Source organism: Apteryx mantelli, chromosome 17 (assembly GCF_036417845.1).
Source record: "Apteryx mantelli isolate bAptMan1 chromosome 17, bAptMan1.hap1, whole genome shotgun sequence".
In the NCBI taxonomy this organism is placed as follows: domain Eukaryota; kingdom Metazoa; phylum Chordata; class Aves; order Apterygiformes; family Apterygidae; genus Apteryx; species Apteryx mantelli.
In genome coordinates, this window is record NC_089994.1 from 4,616,970 (window position 1) to 4,637,719 (window position 20,750).

The window sequence follows — 20,750 nt, forward strand, 5'->3', positions numbered from 1 at the left end:
TCTTGAAAGACACTAGATCGGGTTTGGAAGTGAGTCGTGAGGATTTCTCCAAAGGCTGATGTTAGCCAAGTAGGGTGAAACTCACTCTTTCCCCTTCTGCTTTGGCTGCAACTTTGCTGCAGATGCCTAACATGGCTATTTCGAACCACCTCTTGGAGGGAATGCGCTTTCTCCACTGGCCTCCTGGGAACCTGTGAGAAGAGCCATTTCAGCTTACCTATCACTAAAGTGCTTTTGAAAACATTATATTGAGGCTGAGTTTGGACAAGGCATTTTGGATATCCCAGCAGTGTCCCCAGAACATGTGAGTAAACAACCTTGTATGAAAGTGGGCAGGTCACCCTCTGTCTCTGCTGCCATCTGGGGAAGTCAGACCAAAGAGAGGAAAACAACTATCCTGAAAGGCCTTGTTTGCATTCCTGTCTGAGCTCACAAGCAAGGTGATTCCAAGAAAAGGGCAGGAAATATTTGTAAAACTACGCAATTGATTTTTTTCCCTATCTTGGCTATGACTGGGATGAAGCTGTGGCTCCTCTAAACAGGCTCTTCTTTCCTCTCTCTCCAAAAGACAGAGCCTGATACTTCTGTGCAGCCTCATCTGGAAGAGGTCAGTGCTGGCACAGCCCATGGAGCACACACCACCAGGTCTTCTAAGGATGGGCGTCTCCACAGCTTCCAGCCTCCTTAACTAACACTGCGCAGAGTCCAAATGATAGCTCAACACCAGCACAGGTGCTAGAGACGTAACCATGAGTTTTGTCTAATGGTTTTGTTGCAGCTACACTTGACTACTCTTATAGCAGAAAGTAAGGGTGGGGGCAGCACCTTGCTCCCTGGTACACAGCCGTGAGGCTGCCAAGTAAGAATAGCAATAAACAACCTGTTTCTGCCCCAATTGCAAACACGCAGTGGGACACAGAGCGTTTGCTCCTGAGCATCCAGCCACTAATGTCTCCCTGTTCCTCAGGATGATGCGCCTTACTGTTGGATGATCCTTGAGGCTAGCAAACAGGAGCAGGGCCCAACTCCAGCGATTTCATCCTACTTGTAATGCACAAGGTAGCCAGCTACAGTGATGACTTAATTCAAGCATCTGGTCTTTTTCCATGCCGTTGGCACAGGTACCAGCATTTATGGCTTTGCTGGTGTGCAGACAATGAGATTACGTGTGCAGCTTTCTAGCTGAGTCCTCCAGCTGCTGCTGCCAGTTGATTGATTCGTCTCTGAGATTCCATCACGCCTGCAGATGCCCATTTAGACAGGCTTGCAAACACCTTCCTGGAAACAGTGGGTCATGCCAGGCATCTGCAGGCATATGCTCACTGTCATTTTTGAGGTGCCTGTGGAATATCTGACATTGTGGGACCTGCCCGGCCAAGTGTGTCTGTGCCCTTAGAGAGGTACTGTAGGCCCCCAGGAGGTTCCTTCCTCTCAGTCCCCCCTCTCAGCCGGTAAAGCTGAGGGATTTCTTCCATCTCTTTTTGGATTTTGTGCTTGTGTCTTGATTCTGGATCATATGTGGATCAGCATGTTGGTGCTCCTCAGCTACAGGTGAGAATCTGTGTTGACCTGCAGTGGTGTTTCACCTGCCTCCATTCTCCCTTCAAATTCAGTCATCTCTGCGTGGGGGATAAGAGAAGTGCTCAGTGACATCTCAGAAGAGACAGGAAGAACTGTCCTTGGAATCACCAAACCCTAGCCAGACACTGCTGCTGGGAAGCCTGCAGGTCCATGGGACAGATCTGCCCAAAGGCTGCTGGAAAGCCCGAAGGAGGTCAAAGAAAGATGCAGGAAACCTGAGGACTTTGTATGGAAGACACAGTCTCCCCTTCCTCCTCCACAAGGCGTTTCACCTCACCCAGAGTACAGCAGGCAAAGCAAGACACTCAGCTTTCCAAGGAATGTCATTTAGTAACTTGCAACCAGTAAAACAGACCCTGCCTTTTATTTGGCTGGGGAGAGCAGGCTTCTCAGAAGGTGCAGGTTCACTTTGCAATTGAAACAAAAGTTTGTTCCCCTGTGCTAACCTGGGATTTTGAGGCTGTGTTAGGGCTCAGTGCCAGAGGGCAGGAATGCGGAGCCCTGGAGATGAGTATTCTTTGAGATATTTAATAGCTGGGCTTGACTTGGAGGGAAAACAGGCAGATCTGCTGAATTTTCATCCTGCTAATTCTCTGTCTTGCACCTAGGAACTCTCTAACTGGAGGTAAACAAGACATGTTAAGAGACCTTGCCTTTCTCCCTTTCGAATGGGCTGGTCGAGGGTGGCAGAGTGACTATCAGTGGCTCGTGGTTGTCCCCAGCAGGCTCAAGAGTGGACAAATCAAGGCTGGTGCCGTGGCCATGTGGACTAAAGCGACACTGACTTATTTTTTCCTCTGCTGGTGTGATTTCCCAAGGTAGAGCTTGGCTGAGCTGGGCTCAGGAGCCTTAGGGGTGTGATTAGCAGGAGATTTTTCTCTCCCCCCTTGTAAGCAGTTAAGCTCTGCTGGCAAACAAGCTGAGAGCAGATGGAACACGTGTCCCTGTGCCTGGCAGCCCAAGTGGGACGCACCAGAGCTCACAAGGGTTGTTAGAGTGAGGGCCTGAGCCGGGGCTGGCTGTGCCACCGGGGCATCACAAGGGAGCCGCGATCTCCCTCGCAGGCAGAGCTCTGAGTGGGGTGGAGGAGGCTGCGCTCCCACGTTTCCATCTCCAGCCATCAGAGCACTTATCGCCGCTGCAGCAAGCGGAGTCACGAGGGCCCTGGCAGGAAGAGCGTGCAGTGGGACAGACAACGGGGCACGGCACAGCACCGGGCAGCCTGTGTGGGTGCTGGGTGCTCTCCGCGGGCAGCGTGGCCACCGTTATTCGGAGTTAGCAAAGAGCCAGGGCCTGTTGTCTTTGGCTTTGCCTGCACATCATGGCGGGTGAGGTTTCTTGTATTTTATCTGATCAAAACCCTTTCACGTACTCAAACAAGCCAAATTGCTCAAGAACTACTTTCTTCTCTGAATAGCAGAGGATAGTAATTTCAACAAAAAGCTGCCCCCGTTGCATTTATGCCTCCTTTCCTGCACCAAGCTGGCCACTTTCACCCAAAGGCATGCAGTGTCTGGAAGATATCCAGGAGCCTACTGTAATATTTTGGCAGCCGAATATTACTCTGTAAACACAGAAAAATTACTGAAAAGTTAGAACAAAGGGAGATTGCCTTTAAATGAAATATTTTGCTTAAGCTGTACCTAAAGATACAGGCTGGAGGCGAGGTGGGTGGTGAATCTGAATTTGTATGTATGTATGTATCTGTCTCCCAGAGACTGTTTCAAGAGCGTTGTGTTGGTGTGAATTATGTCTTGAGTGTAAGAGTCTTCCTTTGGTCAGTGACCAAAGCCTGCCGTTGTTAATGGAAAGGCTCATTACTGACTTTAGTGGGCATCTGGAAGACTTTTAAGAACTGACAGCAGGAGCAAAATAATTGCCAGAGCACATTAGCTTGATGGTCTGTTGAGCAAGGGCAAAGGCAGTGCCGCTGCGAGCGGCGAGGCTGTGCCAGTCGCAGCCTGCGGCCCCACGCAGTGTAACCCATCTAGCCGGGAAGCTCCTGCCCGAATCTGGCCAGCGCCGGGGTGCTCAGCGCCATCGTTTCGGTGCTGGTGGTGTGGGGCTGACTGCAGGGTGGACTCTGTGCATTTAGGCACTGTGAGTGATATCGGTCTTAAACTGAGTGCAGGCCAGTACAGCCAATGTTGGAGATGTCCTTGTTCTCCCAACCTTGCAAATGTACTGAGCTTTGTGTAAGCAAGCAGTCTGTTTGCTCGAACAGATTCACCTGGGTAAAATCCCTTGCCTTCAGAAGCATTTGCAGCATCTGTAAAGGTCAGGAAGAGGCGAGAGAGCTGTCTCTCTCTCTCTCCTGGGAGCCACCTCTTTTTTCTTGGGTTTTTTCCTCTCCTTCGCTCAGAAACACAAGCCAGCTCTCTGCAAACCTGGATGGTTTTGCCGTGAGGTTTGCAGATAAGCATGTGTGCTCCTCTCCTTCCCTGGGCTCTGCGCTTGCTTTCGCCGGTGTGGGGATTGCTTTGGCTTGCTTTTCAGAGGGAAGGGGGTCTGGTCCGTAACCCCATCAGCAGAGGTGGTGGGGTGCTAAGGGTTGGCGTGGGCTTTGGGTGCCAGGCTTGGAGAAGGACACGGCTTCAGTCCCACAGCCAATGCAGGGCACTGGTTTCCTGTCGTTTTAAAGGCTCTGCATTTGTTTGTCTGAGAAAATGTCTATTGTGTTTTGGTTGCCCTCGTAGAAGGTGATTCATTGTCTTGGCCAACACAGAGCGTTTCCTCCCCCTCCCTCAGTGCAATGTTGAAGTTTTCCCTCCTGCGCGAAGTGGTGCGAGCAAGTCCTGGAGTGATCACTCGCTCGGAGAGGAGCCCGCTGGAGTGGCCCCGCAGAGCCGGCCCCACGTCCACCAAGCTGGTGGCCTGGGCGCCCACCAAGCTTCCCTCCACAATCCACTCACCCACATGGTTTTTAACCCTTCAGTTTCAGAGAAGGGGAAAACAAGCCCCAGAAACCTTTACCTGCTCGGATGGAGAACGACCGCATCTTTGGCGACTTGTGGGGAAAGAGCAATGTGCCAGTGGTCCTCAACAACCCCTACTCTGAAACGGAGCAGGTAAGACCCATCGCTCGTGCTGCCGTGGGTGGGAGGGGGCTCAGCGGTGGGAGAACTGTCCTGGTCGGTCTCCCAGCATGGACAACACACAAGGACTCCCTTTGCTGCCGTGGGGGCCCCTGATTTCAAGGGAATGAGGGAGCTCGGCACCAGGCGGGATGGCACCCAGCACAGAGTAGCTAAGGTGTCTGTGAGTGCTGCAAGGCTCCCTCCACAGCCGTGCCCAGAGCTGCTCCCGGTCACCAGCCAACAGAGATGTCGTGGTGGCCCAAAGCTCCTTAAATCCCTCCTTGGTGGAGCCATGGTTTCAGGGCGCAGGATCCACGCTCTGGTCTGCCCTTGAGCTTGCCGACGCAAAGGCCACAGCACTGCGCTCCCGTCCCCCAGCACCCTCTCCTGCAGGGCTGCCCCAGTGCGGCTGGGGGGCATGGAGCCCCTTTGGGCCACAGGCCAAATTCCCCTTGGCTGTACTGGGAGGGAGCAGCGAGGCTGAGGCTCAGCCAGGGTGTACATCTCTGGAGAATAGTATTCCTCCAGGCGAAGGGGCTGAGGCAGGGTCAGGAGCACGGTTGGGAGAACAGGGGCAGCACGCTCATTCTCAGAAACCTTCCCTTGGGATCGCTGTTGCTTTCCATGGTGAAAAGCCAAGTCATGTTGTTAAGCTCGTTTTGATTTGTATGAAGGTAATTCAATATAGCACTTCAGCTAATATGTTGTACGGTGCCTTTTCATCTCTGCGCTCTCCACAAGCATAAATTCTCAGGCTTCCTTGCCAAAAGCGGATTAACTCCACATTTGTAGCAAAGCCAGAGACACAAGGCGGTCCCTGCCAGGCCAGAAGGATCACCTCAGGGAAAACATGACGTTACCTCAGTGTGGCCAAGCCTGTTCGGCCAAACGTATCTCCCAGATGGGACTAACCAGCAGAGGGGGCAGGATCATGAAGTACCAGTCCTGGGAGCATTTGGTCTCCTCGCCTGCCTTCTCCCCACCGGATTTCTCAGGGTGACCTAGTAAGGAATATTTTCCAAGGGAGGGGAGAAAAGCGGATGAACGGTCACATGAAGACTTCCAAGAAAATCAGTGTTGCCTCAGCTCAGGAGCTTCCCCGGCAGAAAGGGCAGCACTGCCCAGGCCTGGTCAATGCCTCTTCCTGGCTGCTGGTGAGCTATGGTATCAACCCTCTTCATTAATGTGCTGCCTGCAGGCCAGATCTGTTGTACTTGCAGGGGCCACAACAGTGTAGTTAACACTCATATATTGAGCTGGCATCAGTGACCCAGTAGTGTCCAGCAGCTATTCTTGGTCTGGGCCCCATTGCTCTTCCGACAGATGTTTTCCCTTTTCTGAAGAGTCTCCAGACTAAGATGAGATACAAACAAAGAAACAGGGAGGCGATGGGACATGCTGTTATTGCGTATAATGACCCTGTGAGCAAGGCAGGGAGAGGAGCACGCTGGCCAGTACCCTGTGGAGAAGCTTATGGCAGGGGTCACCTCGCACTGTCCTGGAGACCTGACTTCCCAGCATAGAGTTCTTTAATGGCTTGAATTGCCTGCTCTGCACTGCAGAGAGGACCTCCGCGTTTCTCAGCCTTCTCTCTAAGGGCCACATCCTGCATCTTCAGTGAGGTGACAAGATCCCTTCATAACAGCAGAGGCGAACAGGGCTTGGTGGTGCTCGGTATTTCACATGACAGCTTGGTTGTGGTGGGTTGACTCTTCCCAGACCCCTTTTTCCTCCTGTGCTGGGACCACCACCAGTCTGCCTGGGAGTCGTGAGCAGAATGATGTTCACATGCACTTTTAAAGCATGCACAAGGTGTCTGACATAGGTGAGACCCACTGTGCAGGAAGGCTGAGATCCTCACTGTGTCAGATCTGCTGCCCATTTCTAGCCAACCTGTGTTGGGTGCTCGGTTCAGAGTGATTTCTGTCCTCCTCTCGCCAGCTCTCGCGGCAGCATCAACGATCATACCATGGGTATCGTCATATGTCACCATACGCAAATGGGTGCGTCCAAGAGCTGCAGCGCATTTCGCTCAGCCACCGCAAAGACGTCCCTGGGCAGCCCCATGTCCTTCCTAATGCGCAGTGGCAGGTATCACGAGTCCATCTCACCCAAGGACAGGTGACATTTCGGTCCCTTTCCCCTGGCTGTGGAAAGAGACTGTCTTTCTGCTTTCTTTGCTAAGCTTCTTGCATGTATGTGTCTGTTACTATAAGCACTTTATAACCTTCTGTGTTCAAGGCTTAATTTCTCTCCATGTTAGGGCTGCCAAAATCCCCAGTCTTAAGCTGCTGTTAAACTCATTTTTGTTTTTTTTTCATTAGATGTGCAGGCTTTCTTTTTATCCTTCTTATTTCCAAATCATTATGCCTCCTCTGCTGGAAGCAGTTTGGTTTTTTTCACATGCTCCCTGCAGTCTCCAGAGCTGCAGCCAGCCTCCCCGCTCCCTCTGTAGCAGCTCCCCTGGGCTGGACATGGTCAGGGCGACAGCGACCTCGACACGTCATCTCCACTAAACACCCGCGTCCCAGCCCATGTTTCTTGGCTGAGCTGAGCTGCAGGATGCCTCCAAAACCAACCCTGCAGCACTTGCTTCCCAGAAATTGCGGTTTTCCCGGGACTTGCACTGGTCAGTGTTATATGGAGGGCATGTGAAGATGAACTGTGCTTGGGCTAATAGTACTACGGGGAAGACGGAGCTTTTGCCACCGTGAATAGTTTCACTAAACTTACTGCAAACAGCAGTTAATCAGCATTTAATGCAGCAATGGTGGCAAGCTAAGCCAGACATGAGCTTTTTATGTATGTTGTTCTTAAAGCAGCATTTTGTGGATTCACTTGTCCAGGTGGAGAACGCTCACAGGCGCTTGCAACGGGATGCTGAGAGACCAGCTGGGCATGGGTCCCTCTTCTCAGTCTTTTTTTGCAAAATCATGCAGCGTGTTTTGCTTGTTTCCCAGAAGACTGGTTCACCTGGCCCTAAACCTTTCTGACAAAAAAATGTTGTGACTTCACCAGACTGGGTCCGGCATGAGCCATATTTCAGCCTGTACAGATTGATTTGTTAGGAACGGCGCGGTAACCACGGGGGCGTGCGGGCGCGTGTTAGCAGGGGAAGGGAGTCAGCTCAGCTCCTGGCTTGTAAGGATGATTTACAGCTTTATAACAAGGGAAAATACATTTTCAACTAACAGAGCTAATGCAGTCTGGAAGGAAATGTCAGCAGGCTAATACATCTATGACCTGGGATAATGCTCCAAGTCTGGTTCCCCCATAGTCGATGCATTTCAGCAGGGCCGTATGCGCCGTCCTTGCAGGGTCCCCTGAAGCCTGGCTGGGAGGCAAGAAGAGGAAGGCTGAGGACATATAAAGCCCCCTTAGGTCTGCAAAAAGCAGGATGCTCCCTGCCTTTTGGGACCCAAGAAACGCCCGGGACTGGGTGCATTTCTCCTCTCCATCTGTAAGAACCACAGACAGCTCGCAAGCTGCACGCCAACGATAAGTGCCAACCTGCTCTGTTGTAAAAGATGTTTGCATAATGCATGTGCGCCTGGCTGCTACAGTAGTCTCTCCGTTTGTCCCACTCTTGAGTCACTAATATCACAGCTGCCTAAAATATGAAAGGATCTCATATAACCTTCCTGACAGAACTGGGGGTAATATTTGGCTTCAGATATGCCTCACACGGAAGGCATACACACACACGGAGCACTTTCCCACATTCTCCCAGGTGCCATTTTCCCCACGGCTGCTCTGTGCAGCAGCTGCCAGGCCTGGCGACTCTGCCGCTCGTAGGTGGTGTCACCTTGGCTGTTCCAGCCCTGCTGGCATCCTGGCGAGTCAGCATGGTTCTTCACCATGGCCGTCTTTCAAGAATGACACAAACTTCACAACTGCTTGCAGGGAAAAGACAAAAAGGAAAAGGAGTGGCTTGGAGAAGGCCTTAAGGTAGAACATTTGAAGGCAGATGTGGGGCAGCCGGCATCCACAAGTGCATGCACCGGGTGTTTGCTTGCTCCAAGGATGCAACATTCCTACTGCTGGACACATAGCACACTCTCAGGCCATATCTGTTTTAGCAAGATGTCTTACTGTTTAGCACACCTTCTAGGCTGCACTGAAGCCCTGACAGCAGATCAGCGCTAGTAAAACTAACCCAGAATAAAAATAGTGGTGCTAGATACAACCATCACTTTCTGCTTTAGCTGATGCTTCTCATTTGTGTCTGGCAGGCGGGGGTAAAGGTGAGGATTATAGTTTGCTTGCGTTTTTGAGCACCAGTTTTCAGCTGTGTTTTACCACGTTGGTTCAGAGCCACTCTGAATATCACTCTGCGGGAGGAGCATGGCAGACTATCCTTTTGGTCCCAAAGGCTGGCCCAGGTAGGTTCAGTGGACACAGGATGCTGTTAGTGGCTCAGGAATGGTTTTGTTTCCTTGAAAGAGTCAGAAAAAAATGACAAGGAAGGTACACATGTTAACAACAAAAACTGAGCAAAAATATGGCCAGCATTGCCACCAGAGCAATGCAGTGGTGTCTGCAAAGCTGCTTGTTCAGCAAGAAGAGCTTCTTCCACCGTGGGCTGCCTCTTTTTCAGTTAGTCCTTCAGCGAGTGAGACTGTAATGCCAAATTTATGCTATTGCTGCTAGTCCATGAGCTGTGCCTGTGACATGAGCCCAGAGTGATGGCTTCTTCCAGGACCACCTAAAAGGAGTGTGAAACTCTGAATGGATCATAAAATGCATGCTGAGAGCAGGGCCATTTTTATGGTTTTTTTAAAAAATCTTCCAGATAAATTAGAAAGGAACACAAGCTGCAAGGTTCACATAGGAAGTCTACATCAAAACCCACCCCACGCCCACATCTATTCTGCAGAGATGCCAAGCCTTTAAGTGGCACCAAATTTAAATAGGTTTTGACAGGATGGTCCGGTCTGGGATCGGGTTTACCCTTGAAACCTCCAGCAACTCCTTTGCAGTTGCAGTTATTGAAGCACACCCAACTGTAGGATCTAATTCCCTGAAAATATGTCTCTGTTTCCAGGGCCAGCGTGAAGCTCGCTGTCACAGAATACACTCGTAGATACTGATTTCTCTTTAAGTGTCTCAAGTGCTTGGAGCGAGCAAGGGTTACGGTGCAAATACTAAATATTATATTTGAAAACATGCAAATACAAGCACTTGGAAGCAGAACACGCAGTCAGGTTCTCTCGTTATAAGCTCTCTGCTGGCCCAGCATGCTCTTTATGTCGAGATATAATTCACGATGTGCTAGACGAGCACACCCTGACGTAGATATCAGGGAAGGCTGGAGATTCAGAGCTGTGACTGATGTAATCCAACTATGTATAATTCAATAGACTTTCCGCTTGCATACTTTATCCATCCTTACTCCTGCGTTCTTCCAGCACTGATATCAGAGACATGCATTTGGTCTGCTTGGAGGAATGATCAGCTCTGTCTCGGAGCACTCATATCAGTGAGGCAGGCCTTGGCACATGTAAAATCTGAGCAGGTGACGCTCCATGAGAAGAAATATATATTTCAGAGAGGAAAGTCTTCCACTGGGAAACTTGAACACAATATCCTCCTAAGTCATTTCTGTCTCTGTTTCTACAACTCTTCTTTCCTCCAGGTTTGGCTGTCCAGTAAACAGAGTTAACTTCCCAATTGCACTGAGAGTCGATTGCTCCATTATAGGATCTCAAATGTTTCCAAATATTTGCCAGCACTTTAAGATCATGCACCTTGTGTCACCATATTATCATTAGGATTTAAGCACAAGCATCCACTGGAGAAATATGCTAATTCAAGATGCTGCTTGTGGCTATGGCCTGTCCTTTTCCTGTATCTCATTGACGAATACTAACCTTGTGCCTGGTCTTCACTGTTGTCCAGCCACCACCATCAGGGCGGCAGTCCCCAACTAAGAACGCAGCGAATGGAAGTCCTTCCAAATGCCCACGGTTTGTCAAAATCAAGAACTGGGAGACAGGGTCCGTACTTCATGATACCCTGCATCTCAAGACAGCAATGGTGAGTAGAGTTGAGAGGACTGGCCAAAAGTTGTCTGAGCATAATTGAGTGGCTTGCAGTGTTTCCAAGATGGGTTTGCCCAGAAATACTCATCTAGATGAATTCAGGCCAAATTTTTTGACTCCTGTGGTATCTTAATGTCAAACCTCGGGATGCCGGTGCATTAAGCTGGGTGAGAAGGAAGTCCATCTGGGAGGAATAAGGAAAAGCATATGACTTCATGCCAGGCTGTGGCAGGAATCTAGTGAGCGGCAATTCACAGAATCACAGAATGGTTGAGGTTGGAAGGGACCTCTGGAGATCATCTAGTCTGTATCAAGTGGGCTAAGAGATGACTATATATGCTTGAGCTGTCTTACACAGTGTTACTTATACATGTGAAAACAAATAAGCTGGAAATGTCCCCGTTTGTCAAAATGTCACCAACTTCAGTGCAGCTAATCACCAACTTCCCCCAGGCCTGTTCATGTAGCCAATAGTGATCCGGAAATCCAAGATCCACTCGTCACCTTTTGTCCCATCAGGCTACTGCATGCACCGAGCAGATCTGCATGGGCTCAGTAATGACCCCCAGCCAGCATGTCCGCAAGTCAGAAGATATCAGAACAAAAGAGGAGGTGCTCCTTTTGGCTAAGGACTTCATTGACCAGTACTACTCCTCCATAAAGAGGTAAGTATTGGCTGGAGAAGGTCACAGGCCCTGGCTATTGCTCATACTAAGATATAACATACAATCTGATCTTTCACTGTTGCAAGTCAAGGCAGGATGAGACTATGGTGTTCCAGGTGCAGCTGTTTCTTCAGTGGAGCTTTGTTCATAGCATTTGTCATGTGCCTCAGTGCAAACTACTGACCTCTCCCATTTGCACTTGGTCCTCTGTTAGCTGAAAGCGTACGTGTGTGTGTGTGCGCGCGCGCGCGCTCGTGTGTGTGTGTGCACTTTCTTGTATGTGTGCAAGAAAGAAAACAGCAGTCTCTGTCCTCCACCCTGGCTGGTAACTGTTGTCTTCTCCATTCCCCACACATGCAGATCCGGCTCCAAGGCCCACATGGAAAGGCTGGAGGAAGTGACCAAGGAGATTGAAGCCACAGACACCTACCAGCTGCGGGACACAGAACTCATCTATGGAGCAAAGCATGCCTGGAGAAATGCTGCCCGCTGTGTGGGCAGGATTCAGTGGTCCAAGCTACAGGTGAGCACGGTCTCATCTGAAAAGGGCTGGCAGGTTGCCTGCCAAAGGATTCATTGGAGTTTTGGAAAGGCAATTCTTGCTCTTCAAATACCCAGGGAAGCACAGCATGGGTACAGCTGTGGGTGATGAAACCACAGAGCAGCCAAGCTCTCCCCAAAGGCTTTGGAGATGCAGAGGCTGGGAAGGGAGCTGGAACTGCAAAAGCATCTGTGGGGGAAGGTGCAGCAGAGGTGTCTGTGTCTGAAACCTGGCCAACTGGAAGCTGGCGCTCTAAAGAACATTTTCCAAAATCAGATACTGTTCCAATATCCCACATCCTGCTTCCAAAACTGTAGCTCTGCCTAGAAAGAGGCAGCAGGACACACTCATCTTTGGTACAGTCAGAGAGGTTATGACAGGAGAAGACTTGGCTCGGTGCCCTTTTGACTGAGCTGGGAGCACACAGGTAGGACTTGAATTAGTGATCTCTAGTGGAATTTGAATTCTCTTGGTACAAAGACAACATGTCATTTTGCAACCCAGAGGATAGCTCAACTGTTGCTGAGCAATTCCTGTGGCTGCATTGTGCAGGGTATTGGCACTGCTGGGACTAGGAGGCTGGGCCTCCTTCGCTCCCAGTTCAGCCTTCAGCTCTTCTGTTCTCCTGTTTCTTTTGACTAATTTAAACTTTGGGGGAGAGCAACTTCTGCAAGAAGTTGTCTTCAAGCCTCCAGCTGGCTCTTCTTCCTGGCTTTCCCACCCTCTCTGTATTCCTCAGACCTGGCTTACACCTCTCCTATTTCAGTTTTGAGTCTTGATCTATGAGAGACAAACAACAGAAACCAAAACTACTGGCAGATGAGTCAGGAACAGCAGTGGGTTGAGGGTGCTGGACTGGGGCTGTTCTTGCTAAAGCAGGAGATGAATCAGCTCTCCAGAGCAGAAGAGGCAACAATATTAGATGTCCCCATGTTAAAAATGGCAGAGAGCACATAATGTTGTAGCTCTATATAACTAATGCATCACAGTGGCCCCTTGGGCTTTCCACTGTACTGTGTTTCTTCTGCTTGGCTTTGCCTTGTGCACTGGAGCATGAACCTTGTAGCATAACTTCTATTGCGTCCACTGTTTCAGGTGTTTGATGCCCGAGACTGCACCACAGCCCATGGGATGTTCAATTATATCTGCAACCACATCAAATATGCCACCAACAAAGGGAACCTCAGGTGAGCCATCCGGGGAGTGATCAGGGTTTAAATCTGAGGGCCTGTGGATGTGTGTCAACCCAGCTCTGGTCCCTGCTGACTGTCTCCTTCAGTTGTTGCTGCACAACAGGATACTTGCAGCTGGCACCTCTCCTGGGGAGCATTAGATGGCTCTGATGCTGGGGGAAGCTGTCCTGCTGGTGCAGGCATATCTCTGTTCTTGCTCTCCATGGAACCCAAAAGAGCAGATTTTCCAATTATTTGACCCTTCCTATATTTGGCCCTTCCTCCTGCATCAAATGCAGAGCATGGACTTCTCCCCCAGATCTCTCTGAAACACCTTGTTAGCAGCCAACTTCTGCGTGGAGCTGAATTGCTGTAAATTCCCCAAATTCCAGAGCTGGAGTATACCTGGCCAAGATTTCTTCCAGTGAAGGAAACGTAATAAATGACCCTCACCTTCAGTATTTTGTGTCCTGCCCAAAAGTATTACTCTCAATCCACTCCTCACCTAAGGGTAGGAAGTAAATTTTACTTGTAGTGGTTAAACAGGAATGAATCTTCTCTATCCAGATGCCCAGGTGTGTCTCCCTGTTCTCACAGGGTATGGGAACACTCCACCTTGGATTTGGGGGCTTGTCCAGGTCACAGGCAGAGGGTCTGGGCACATGTGGTGGGCAGGCAGAGGCTGCACATTTCCCCCACAACACTTCTCCATTTCTTTGATAACCTCTGTCCTGTGCTCTTGTGATTTCCGTGGCATTCACCAGTGCTTCCTCTTCCTTCCAGATCTGCTATCACTATATTCCCACAGCGGACAGACAGCAAGCATGACTTCCGGATCTGGAACGCCCAGCTCATCCGCTATGCTGGTTACAAGCAGCCCGACGGGACTATTCTGGGAGACCCAGCAAATGCAGAGCTGACGGAGGTATGTGGCTGAAGCCATCTGTCCTGGACATCGTGGGTGTGCAGCCAGTGGGGAAATGCAGCAGCTCTGACCATCCCAGGAGCCCAAATAAGATGGAGCATCTACACAGGATTTTGCTGCCTTCCAGTCCATCTAACACAGGGATGGCCAGCCAGCAGCTGAGGGCAGATTGCTCCTCGCATGGCAGATTTATCAACCCCTCACGAATGCTGGCTGACCAACCAGGCAGACCAGACAGGGTGCTTTGCACTTGGTGTGAGGAGGATGAGGACCCATGCTGGGTCAGACAGAGCTCATCAGATCCACTGCAGTGCCAGACAAGTGAGACTTAACTATTTTTCCAGGAATAAAAGCTGTTCCCACACATGTAGGAGTTGGCCATAGCTGTACTAGAAGACTCTTGGTCTTATTTTCCTTTTGCAGAGAAGAGGAAGCATAGTAGTGCCAAGGGAACTGTTGCTGGTGGACACGTGTGCCCACCACTGACCTAGGCCAGTGGGAACCAGAAATGAGAGATGTGCTTTGTGCCGCTGCTCTTTTCCACTTTTCTCACCCATTCACCCTCCCTTCTCCATCTATACAGGCACAAATATGGTAAGCAGCTTTTTCAGAGCCATGATCCTTTCCGAGGATTTTGTTCTAGGCTCACTTTCACTGCAGTTCCCCTGGACACCCCTTACACTGGCCATAGGTTGGCCGTGACAGGCCACCTCTGTAATAGCTCCTTTGGACAGAGAATGTTCCTTGACCGTAAGGGCTGAGCGGAGATGCTTTTAGGAGAGGCTGCCCAGTGCTGTGCAACTCCCTGCCCACAGAGGCCAGAGGGCAGGCGATCTGCTGGGACTTTTAACTCCAGCTTTGTTTTGGCCTTAGATCTGCATTCAGCAAGGGTGGAAGGCACCATATGGGCGCTTCGATATCCTGCCTCTACTCCTCCAAGCCAATGGCAATGATCCAGAGCTCTTCGAAATCCCCCCAGAGCTCGTGCTGGAAGTGCCCATCCGGCATCCCAAGTAAGTCAGAGAAGGCCCCAAAACTCCTCAAGGGGATCAGCAGGACTCAGCTCCTCTGGCTTCAACCTAAGCCAACTCCTGTGCACGGCCTTTCCTTGTCATGGCTTGGGTGCTTTAGTACTCCCTTTTCCAGATCTTCCCTTCCCACTGCATGGAAAACTGGCAGAGCCAGGGGGTAGAAAGCAACTTGTATTCTTGCATCGGGGCTGGTTTGCCTTTTCTTGAAGTCTATCAGGACTTACGTTGCTCTATAACACTCCTGGTGTATTACCCTCTCCTCATAAACAGCCCCTAACGGAGGTATTACCTCCACAGACCATTCTGCTCATGCGTCCTTGGGCCTGGTGGCTCGTGGCAAAGTAGTGTCCTCCATTCCCCTGACTGCATTTGGCAGGGGAGGTTTGGCTACTTGCCTAACCCTGTTGTGTCCTGGCAGGTTTGAATGGTTTAAGGACCTGGGCCTGAAGTGGTACGGTTTGCCTGCAGTTTCCAACATGCTCCTTGAGATTGGTGGCTTGGAATTTTCTGCCTGTCCCTTCAGCGGCTGGTACATGGGGACAGAGATTGGGGTCCGAGATTATTGTGACAACTCTCGCTACAACATGCTGGAGGTAATCCCCCCCTCCGAGGCATTCCTCGTGGTACACTGGGTATGTGTGAAGTTACTGGGGAGCAGGGCAGGGCCCTGGGGCAGTGTCACCTTGGGTGGGAGAGTGCAGGACATGCAAGTCTCCCTTACAGGTAGCTGCTATAAAGCAGTTATGTTCTTCTGGAGCCATACGGCCAAAGAAGCTACAAGGCTGGCAAGTTTTGCTGTGTCCTGTGAGGCCAGCTGGTACTAAACACAACAAAGCTGATATCTATTAAGCACCCCCTAGACCTCTGAAAGCATCATATGGGTCAGCAGTCACCTGGTGAGTTGGGGGCCTGTGACTTGTGTGTGCTTGCTAGGGGCCAAGTGCTGAGGGAAATGGTGGGGGCGAGCAGGTGCCGAGACACTCAGCAACTCCTCAGAGACGTGCCTGTCCATGGGGACCCTCCGGCTGGCCCATCTGGGAGGAACTGCCAGGTGCTTTTCTGTGGCTCAGGAACTCCCTGCACCGGGGACCGTGTGAGTCAGAGATGAGGGCAAGCTGTGGTGAAACGCTGGCACTGTAGATGAAGGAGGAGGAGGTGGGGGAAAAATCCAAGTCTCACAATGGCAGCACGAAACGCAAGAGGAATCTCACTCAGCTCCTTTCCCCTTTCAAGGAGCATGCTGTGTTACTCTGAGGGGGTGCATCCTTCTCGAGTCGCTTGAGAGCTCACTTGGAAACCAGAGGGCTCAGAACAAGTGTGTGCGCATATGTGCATGTATGTGTGTGTGTGCATGTGCATTTATGTGCACGTGCACATGTGTGTAACTGTTTGGGAGAAGGACTCTAGGTGGAAGAAAAGGGCGAAGAAATAATGGAGTTTGGGAGCTGCAGAGGTCTGGCAAGGGCCTGTTCCTCCAGGCACTTACATTACCATCTTCTCCCACTACCCCAGGGATCCACCAATCTCCTCTCCTCCCCACAAAGAGCAATGGCTTTCTATGTCCCTTTTCGGCAGTTTGTGGGGAAGAGAGAAGAAGGAGAAGGCCATACTTGCCTTGCTCCAGTCATGGAGAGGAAAAAGCAGGACCACATCTCAGAGGAAGGCAAAACCATCTGCCACTCATTGCAAGGGTGCTGCCCTGTCTTCTATGTGCCTTGAGTGAACATGGCTCAATCCTTTGGGTTTCGCACTCTCTCAAGCAGAGATCTTCAGTCCTTCTACCATGTTTTGTTACAGCAAGTGGCCAAGAAAATGAATTTGGATATGAGGAAAACCTCCTCACTGTGGAAGGACCAAGCCTTGGTGGAGATCAACATTGCTGTCCTGTACAGCTTCCAGGTATCTGAGCTGCAGGACTCGCTGCAGTGTTTGGGTGAGGCTTGAGGGATGCAGGGACTGGATGGGAGAAGTATGGAGGCATCTGCCCAAGGACAATGGCGGCTACTGATACACTCAGCTAAAATTGTGCCGTGCCTTCCTAATTTCAGGCTGTTCCAGGAGCCTGCAGTGAAATTTAATAATCTCTGTGCCCTGGACGTTGCAAAGACAGCACTACCACAGTCTGAGCTCTGCCAATCCAGAGGGAGCGCCCCGAGGGGCAGGATCCAGCCCTTCTGTACTATCTGAGACAAGAATTGGCAGTGATGACATCAAGAATCTGGCCCAGGCTCTCCCCACACTTTCACTTAAAGGTTGAGTAGTAAAACTGGTCCTTGGCAATGCAACTTCAGAGAGTGGGAGTCCTTTCCAGAGCTGGATCCTTGAGATCTGCAAGACCTGAAAGAGTTCCCAAAGGGGCTGAGCAGTGGCGTGCTCCAGCCTGTTTGTGCCATCCTGATCCTTGCTCAGCCCATGACAAATAACAAGAGGAACACCCATCCCATAGCACGTCTACTCAGGAAGGACAAGGGCTGCTTCTCAGCTGTAGAAAAAGGCATTGCTCAATGACTGTGTTCTTTGGAAAGGCTGTGGCAGCAGCTGCTCCGTGCTCATTTTCAAAGGTACAGTCCTGTAGGACCATGGGAGTGAGGCCATTGGGGGTCAAACAGTTCTAAACATTAAAAAAAAAAAAAAAAAGATGAAATATTAGGGCTTCCCTCTGTGCCTCCCCACAAGGCCCTTCTGGAGGACTCCTGGTCCATGAGCATCCTTTTGCTTTGGACTTCTGGCCAGTGGTCATTTGTGACATTTATGTCTGCTACATTTATTGCTTGATATACACTTTTATCTAGAGCTCTGCTCTCTGGCCATAGCCCTCTCTATTGAAGTGCCTGGGTTTGGTTTTCACTTTCTGTGGAGTATTAACCCATAGTTCTTGGCTTTGCTCTCTTCTCTCTCCAACAGAGTGACAAGGTGACCATTGTGGATCACCATTCAGCCACAGAGTCCTTTATCAAGCACATGGAGAATGAGTATCGATGCCGTGGAGGCTGTCCTGCCGACTGGGTGTGGATTGTCCCACCAATGTCTGGCAGCATCACCCCTGTTTTCCATCAGGAGATGCTAAACTACCGTCTCACACCGTCTTTTGAGTACCAGGTACTCTCTGCGCCCTACCTTTCTCCAGTGTTGCATGCCCAAAGGTATAACCAAGAGCAGGGTGGGAGCTGGAGGAACTGGGAGATGCAGCAAGGAGAGGGACGTCACCCAATCCCTTGATGAGCTCTTCACTTCAACAACTGTCCCTTGAGTCAGTGAATCCATGGACGTGTCTAACTGATGATCCCCCTGATTTGGTGTGATAACCAGAAGTCCCTTTTCCCAAGGGGTTGGGTCTCTGCCTCTCCTTCAGAGCATGGGACTTCTCAGGCCCCAACTTGTACCTTTGGTTCAAGCAGAACAAAACAGAGCTCCTCCTTTTGGATGTGCCTAATTTTGCTCTTTGGTCGGTAAGTGGGGAAATGCCCTGGCAGTCACCACCTCCCTCCTCTATCCAGCTTGCAGATATGAGTAGGTGGCTCCTGCCAGCTTGGGGATCCAACAGTTTCATCAGGGGCTCCTGCTCAACCAGCCAAGCCATGGGCTGACATGATGGTGCTGGAATATTTAGCGCTTCAGACCATGGGAAAAAGGGCCCTAAGCAAACACACCCTCATTAACCAAACATCTCTGCTCTGGTGGTTTTTCACACAATGTGACCTTTAATCAAGAGCCCTTAAGGAACAATCACAAAACAGAGCAGTCTGTTCATTTTTATAATCAATCCACCAGGAACCCCGATGATTCCTGGCCCTGATTACAGACAGCAGCCTGCAAGAGCACTGAATTAGCTTCTGTGCACTTGTTCCTTTCTTCAGCTGACTTCCCTTCCCAAAGAGCCTCCAAAAAAAAGAGATTTGGTTTGGGGAAGGGGAAGGATATGTTTCCATTTCCTTCCTTTTCTGGCAGTGCATGGTTTTCTTTTTACTTGTTGCTTATTAGTGCTCATTTCAGAGATGAGGGGGCATTTGACCAGATGCTGCTACAAGCCAGCAACATTTTATTATAATGCAATTGCGTATGCATACTTAAATGCCCACATACCCCAAGAGACCCGTGAGCTCCAAGGATCAAGAGCTGTGAAGAGGGTCTGAGGCCAGCTAATCCTTCCATTCAGGACTAGGGGAATTCAGTGCTGAGCACCATGGATACAGCTTTTCTCAAAGTGCTAAGTACTGCCCATCAGCTGCTGCTGCTGCTCTTCTCTCTCCTAGCCGGACCCTTGGAACACTCACGTCTGGAAAGGGGTCAATGGGACGCCTACCAAGAAGAGGGCCATTGGCTTTAAGAAGCTAGCAAAGTAAGTATCAGTGAGCTCTGAAAAGCCCTGGAGTGCTGTGGGCTGGTCCTGGTTTTGGGCAGCTACACTTGCTTTCCTGCTTGGCAGTGCTGCCCTAAGGATGTGTGAAAACTCCTGGGTGCTGGGTTGTGAGCCTGGATCCAAGACCACTGAAGGGTTTAGTCGTCAAGAGGGACATTCAGGGAAACAGATAGCCCTTTGAAAATCCTAGTAGACCTTCAAAAGGTGTGTGGATGGGGGCAGATGTATACTGAATATTGCATGTAGTCTCTGTTCCTAAGACGTATCACTCTCCAGTAAGGTGGTCTTCAAAGCTGAGGATGGCTTTCTCACTTCTTGGGATTTTATCACCTGTTTCTCCTTTCACAGCCTCCTGGGGCAAAGAGATCAGTCACTATTGTTCATAGCAATGCTGACACAATAAGATCAAACTCTTGTCTGTATTTCTCTCACTGACTCTTTGAGGAGCGGTTGTCTCCAGTGGGTATCTAAACCTCTGACTGTCCCCTTTGCAAGGAGGAGGGAGATGGGAATAAGGAATCTTCCTACATGTTACAGAGTGATCAGGACCACAGATCTGAGCAGCCCTTGTTTTTTAGAGCAAAGCTGAGATTCAGACTTCATGGCTAGTTCTCCCCTTGTAATGAGCTGTGCAAGCCCCTGTCCTGTGCCAAATGCTCCTAAGCTCCCAGTCAGCAGGGATCTAGGAAGGAAGTGTAATTTGGCCCCTTTGACTGATCCTGGTCTGAACGCCTTCCCTGTGGACCATTGGCAGGGAAGTTTTCTGTTGGAGGTGTTTCACCGAGGAAAAAGAGCGCTGGGCCAAGACTGAGGAGGGCTGGGTCTGCCCTGGTATCTGTGCCCAGGCTGCCAGGTGGCCTTGTGCTGTTCACAGCATTTCCCACGCTTTAGTTTCCTGTGTGCCCACTATCAGTTTGTTCCCACTCTTCAGCCATCACCTACTGTAAGCTATTTTCCATGGTACATCTATTAAACATGATCAACAGCTGGGTCATGAATATACTCCTTAGGCTGGCACTGGTGCGTGGGTCCGGGCTGCAGCTGGGGCCTGGTGGAGAGCTCAGAAAGATTAATTGAGCCATTGAGTTAGGAGAAACAATGGATTTTATTTGTAGCCATCGTGTGTGCAGTTGATAAATGTTTTTATAAAAATGTAAGCCTGGCAGGTAAGTTTTTTAAAAAAAAACCCTCTCCATTGTTCTTGATGGGGGGAAGGTAATTATTTTTTTAATTCACCATTAATCCTGCCTGGATCTGAGCTAATCAGCTGAACAAGTGGAGGACCAAGTCCAGCAATCCTGAGTGTTGCACCTGGCACTGGTTTTGCCGTGATTTTGATGCCTGTTCAGACAGGTTG

General features: G+C 50.2%; 1 protein-coding gene across 1 annotated transcript in view; it reads left to right on the forward strand.

Moving 5' to 3' along the window:
- NOS1 (nitric oxide synthase 1) overlaps positions 1–20,750 on the forward strand; it is a 45,219-nt gene that overhangs the window by 8,063 nt on the left and 16,406 nt on the right. The window contains exons 2-12 of the mRNA XM_067307379.1: positions 4,517–4,649; positions 10,557–10,694; positions 11,219–11,364; positions 11,725–11,887; positions 13,001–13,092; positions 13,861–14,002; positions 14,876–15,015; positions 15,452–15,626; positions 16,831–16,932; positions 17,938–18,132; positions 19,287–19,372. Of these exons, the coding sequence (XP_067163480.1) occupies positions 4,517–4,649; positions 10,557–10,694; positions 11,219–11,364; positions 11,725–11,887; positions 13,001–13,092; positions 13,861–14,002; positions 14,876–15,015; positions 15,452–15,626; positions 16,831–16,932; positions 17,938–18,132; positions 19,287–19,372 (1,512 nt within the window). The remainder of the gene's footprint in view (positions 1–4,516; positions 4,650–10,556; positions 10,695–11,218; positions 11,365–11,724; positions 11,888–13,000; positions 13,093–13,860; positions 14,003–14,875; positions 15,016–15,451; positions 15,627–16,830; positions 16,933–17,937; positions 18,133–19,286; positions 19,373–20,750) is intronic.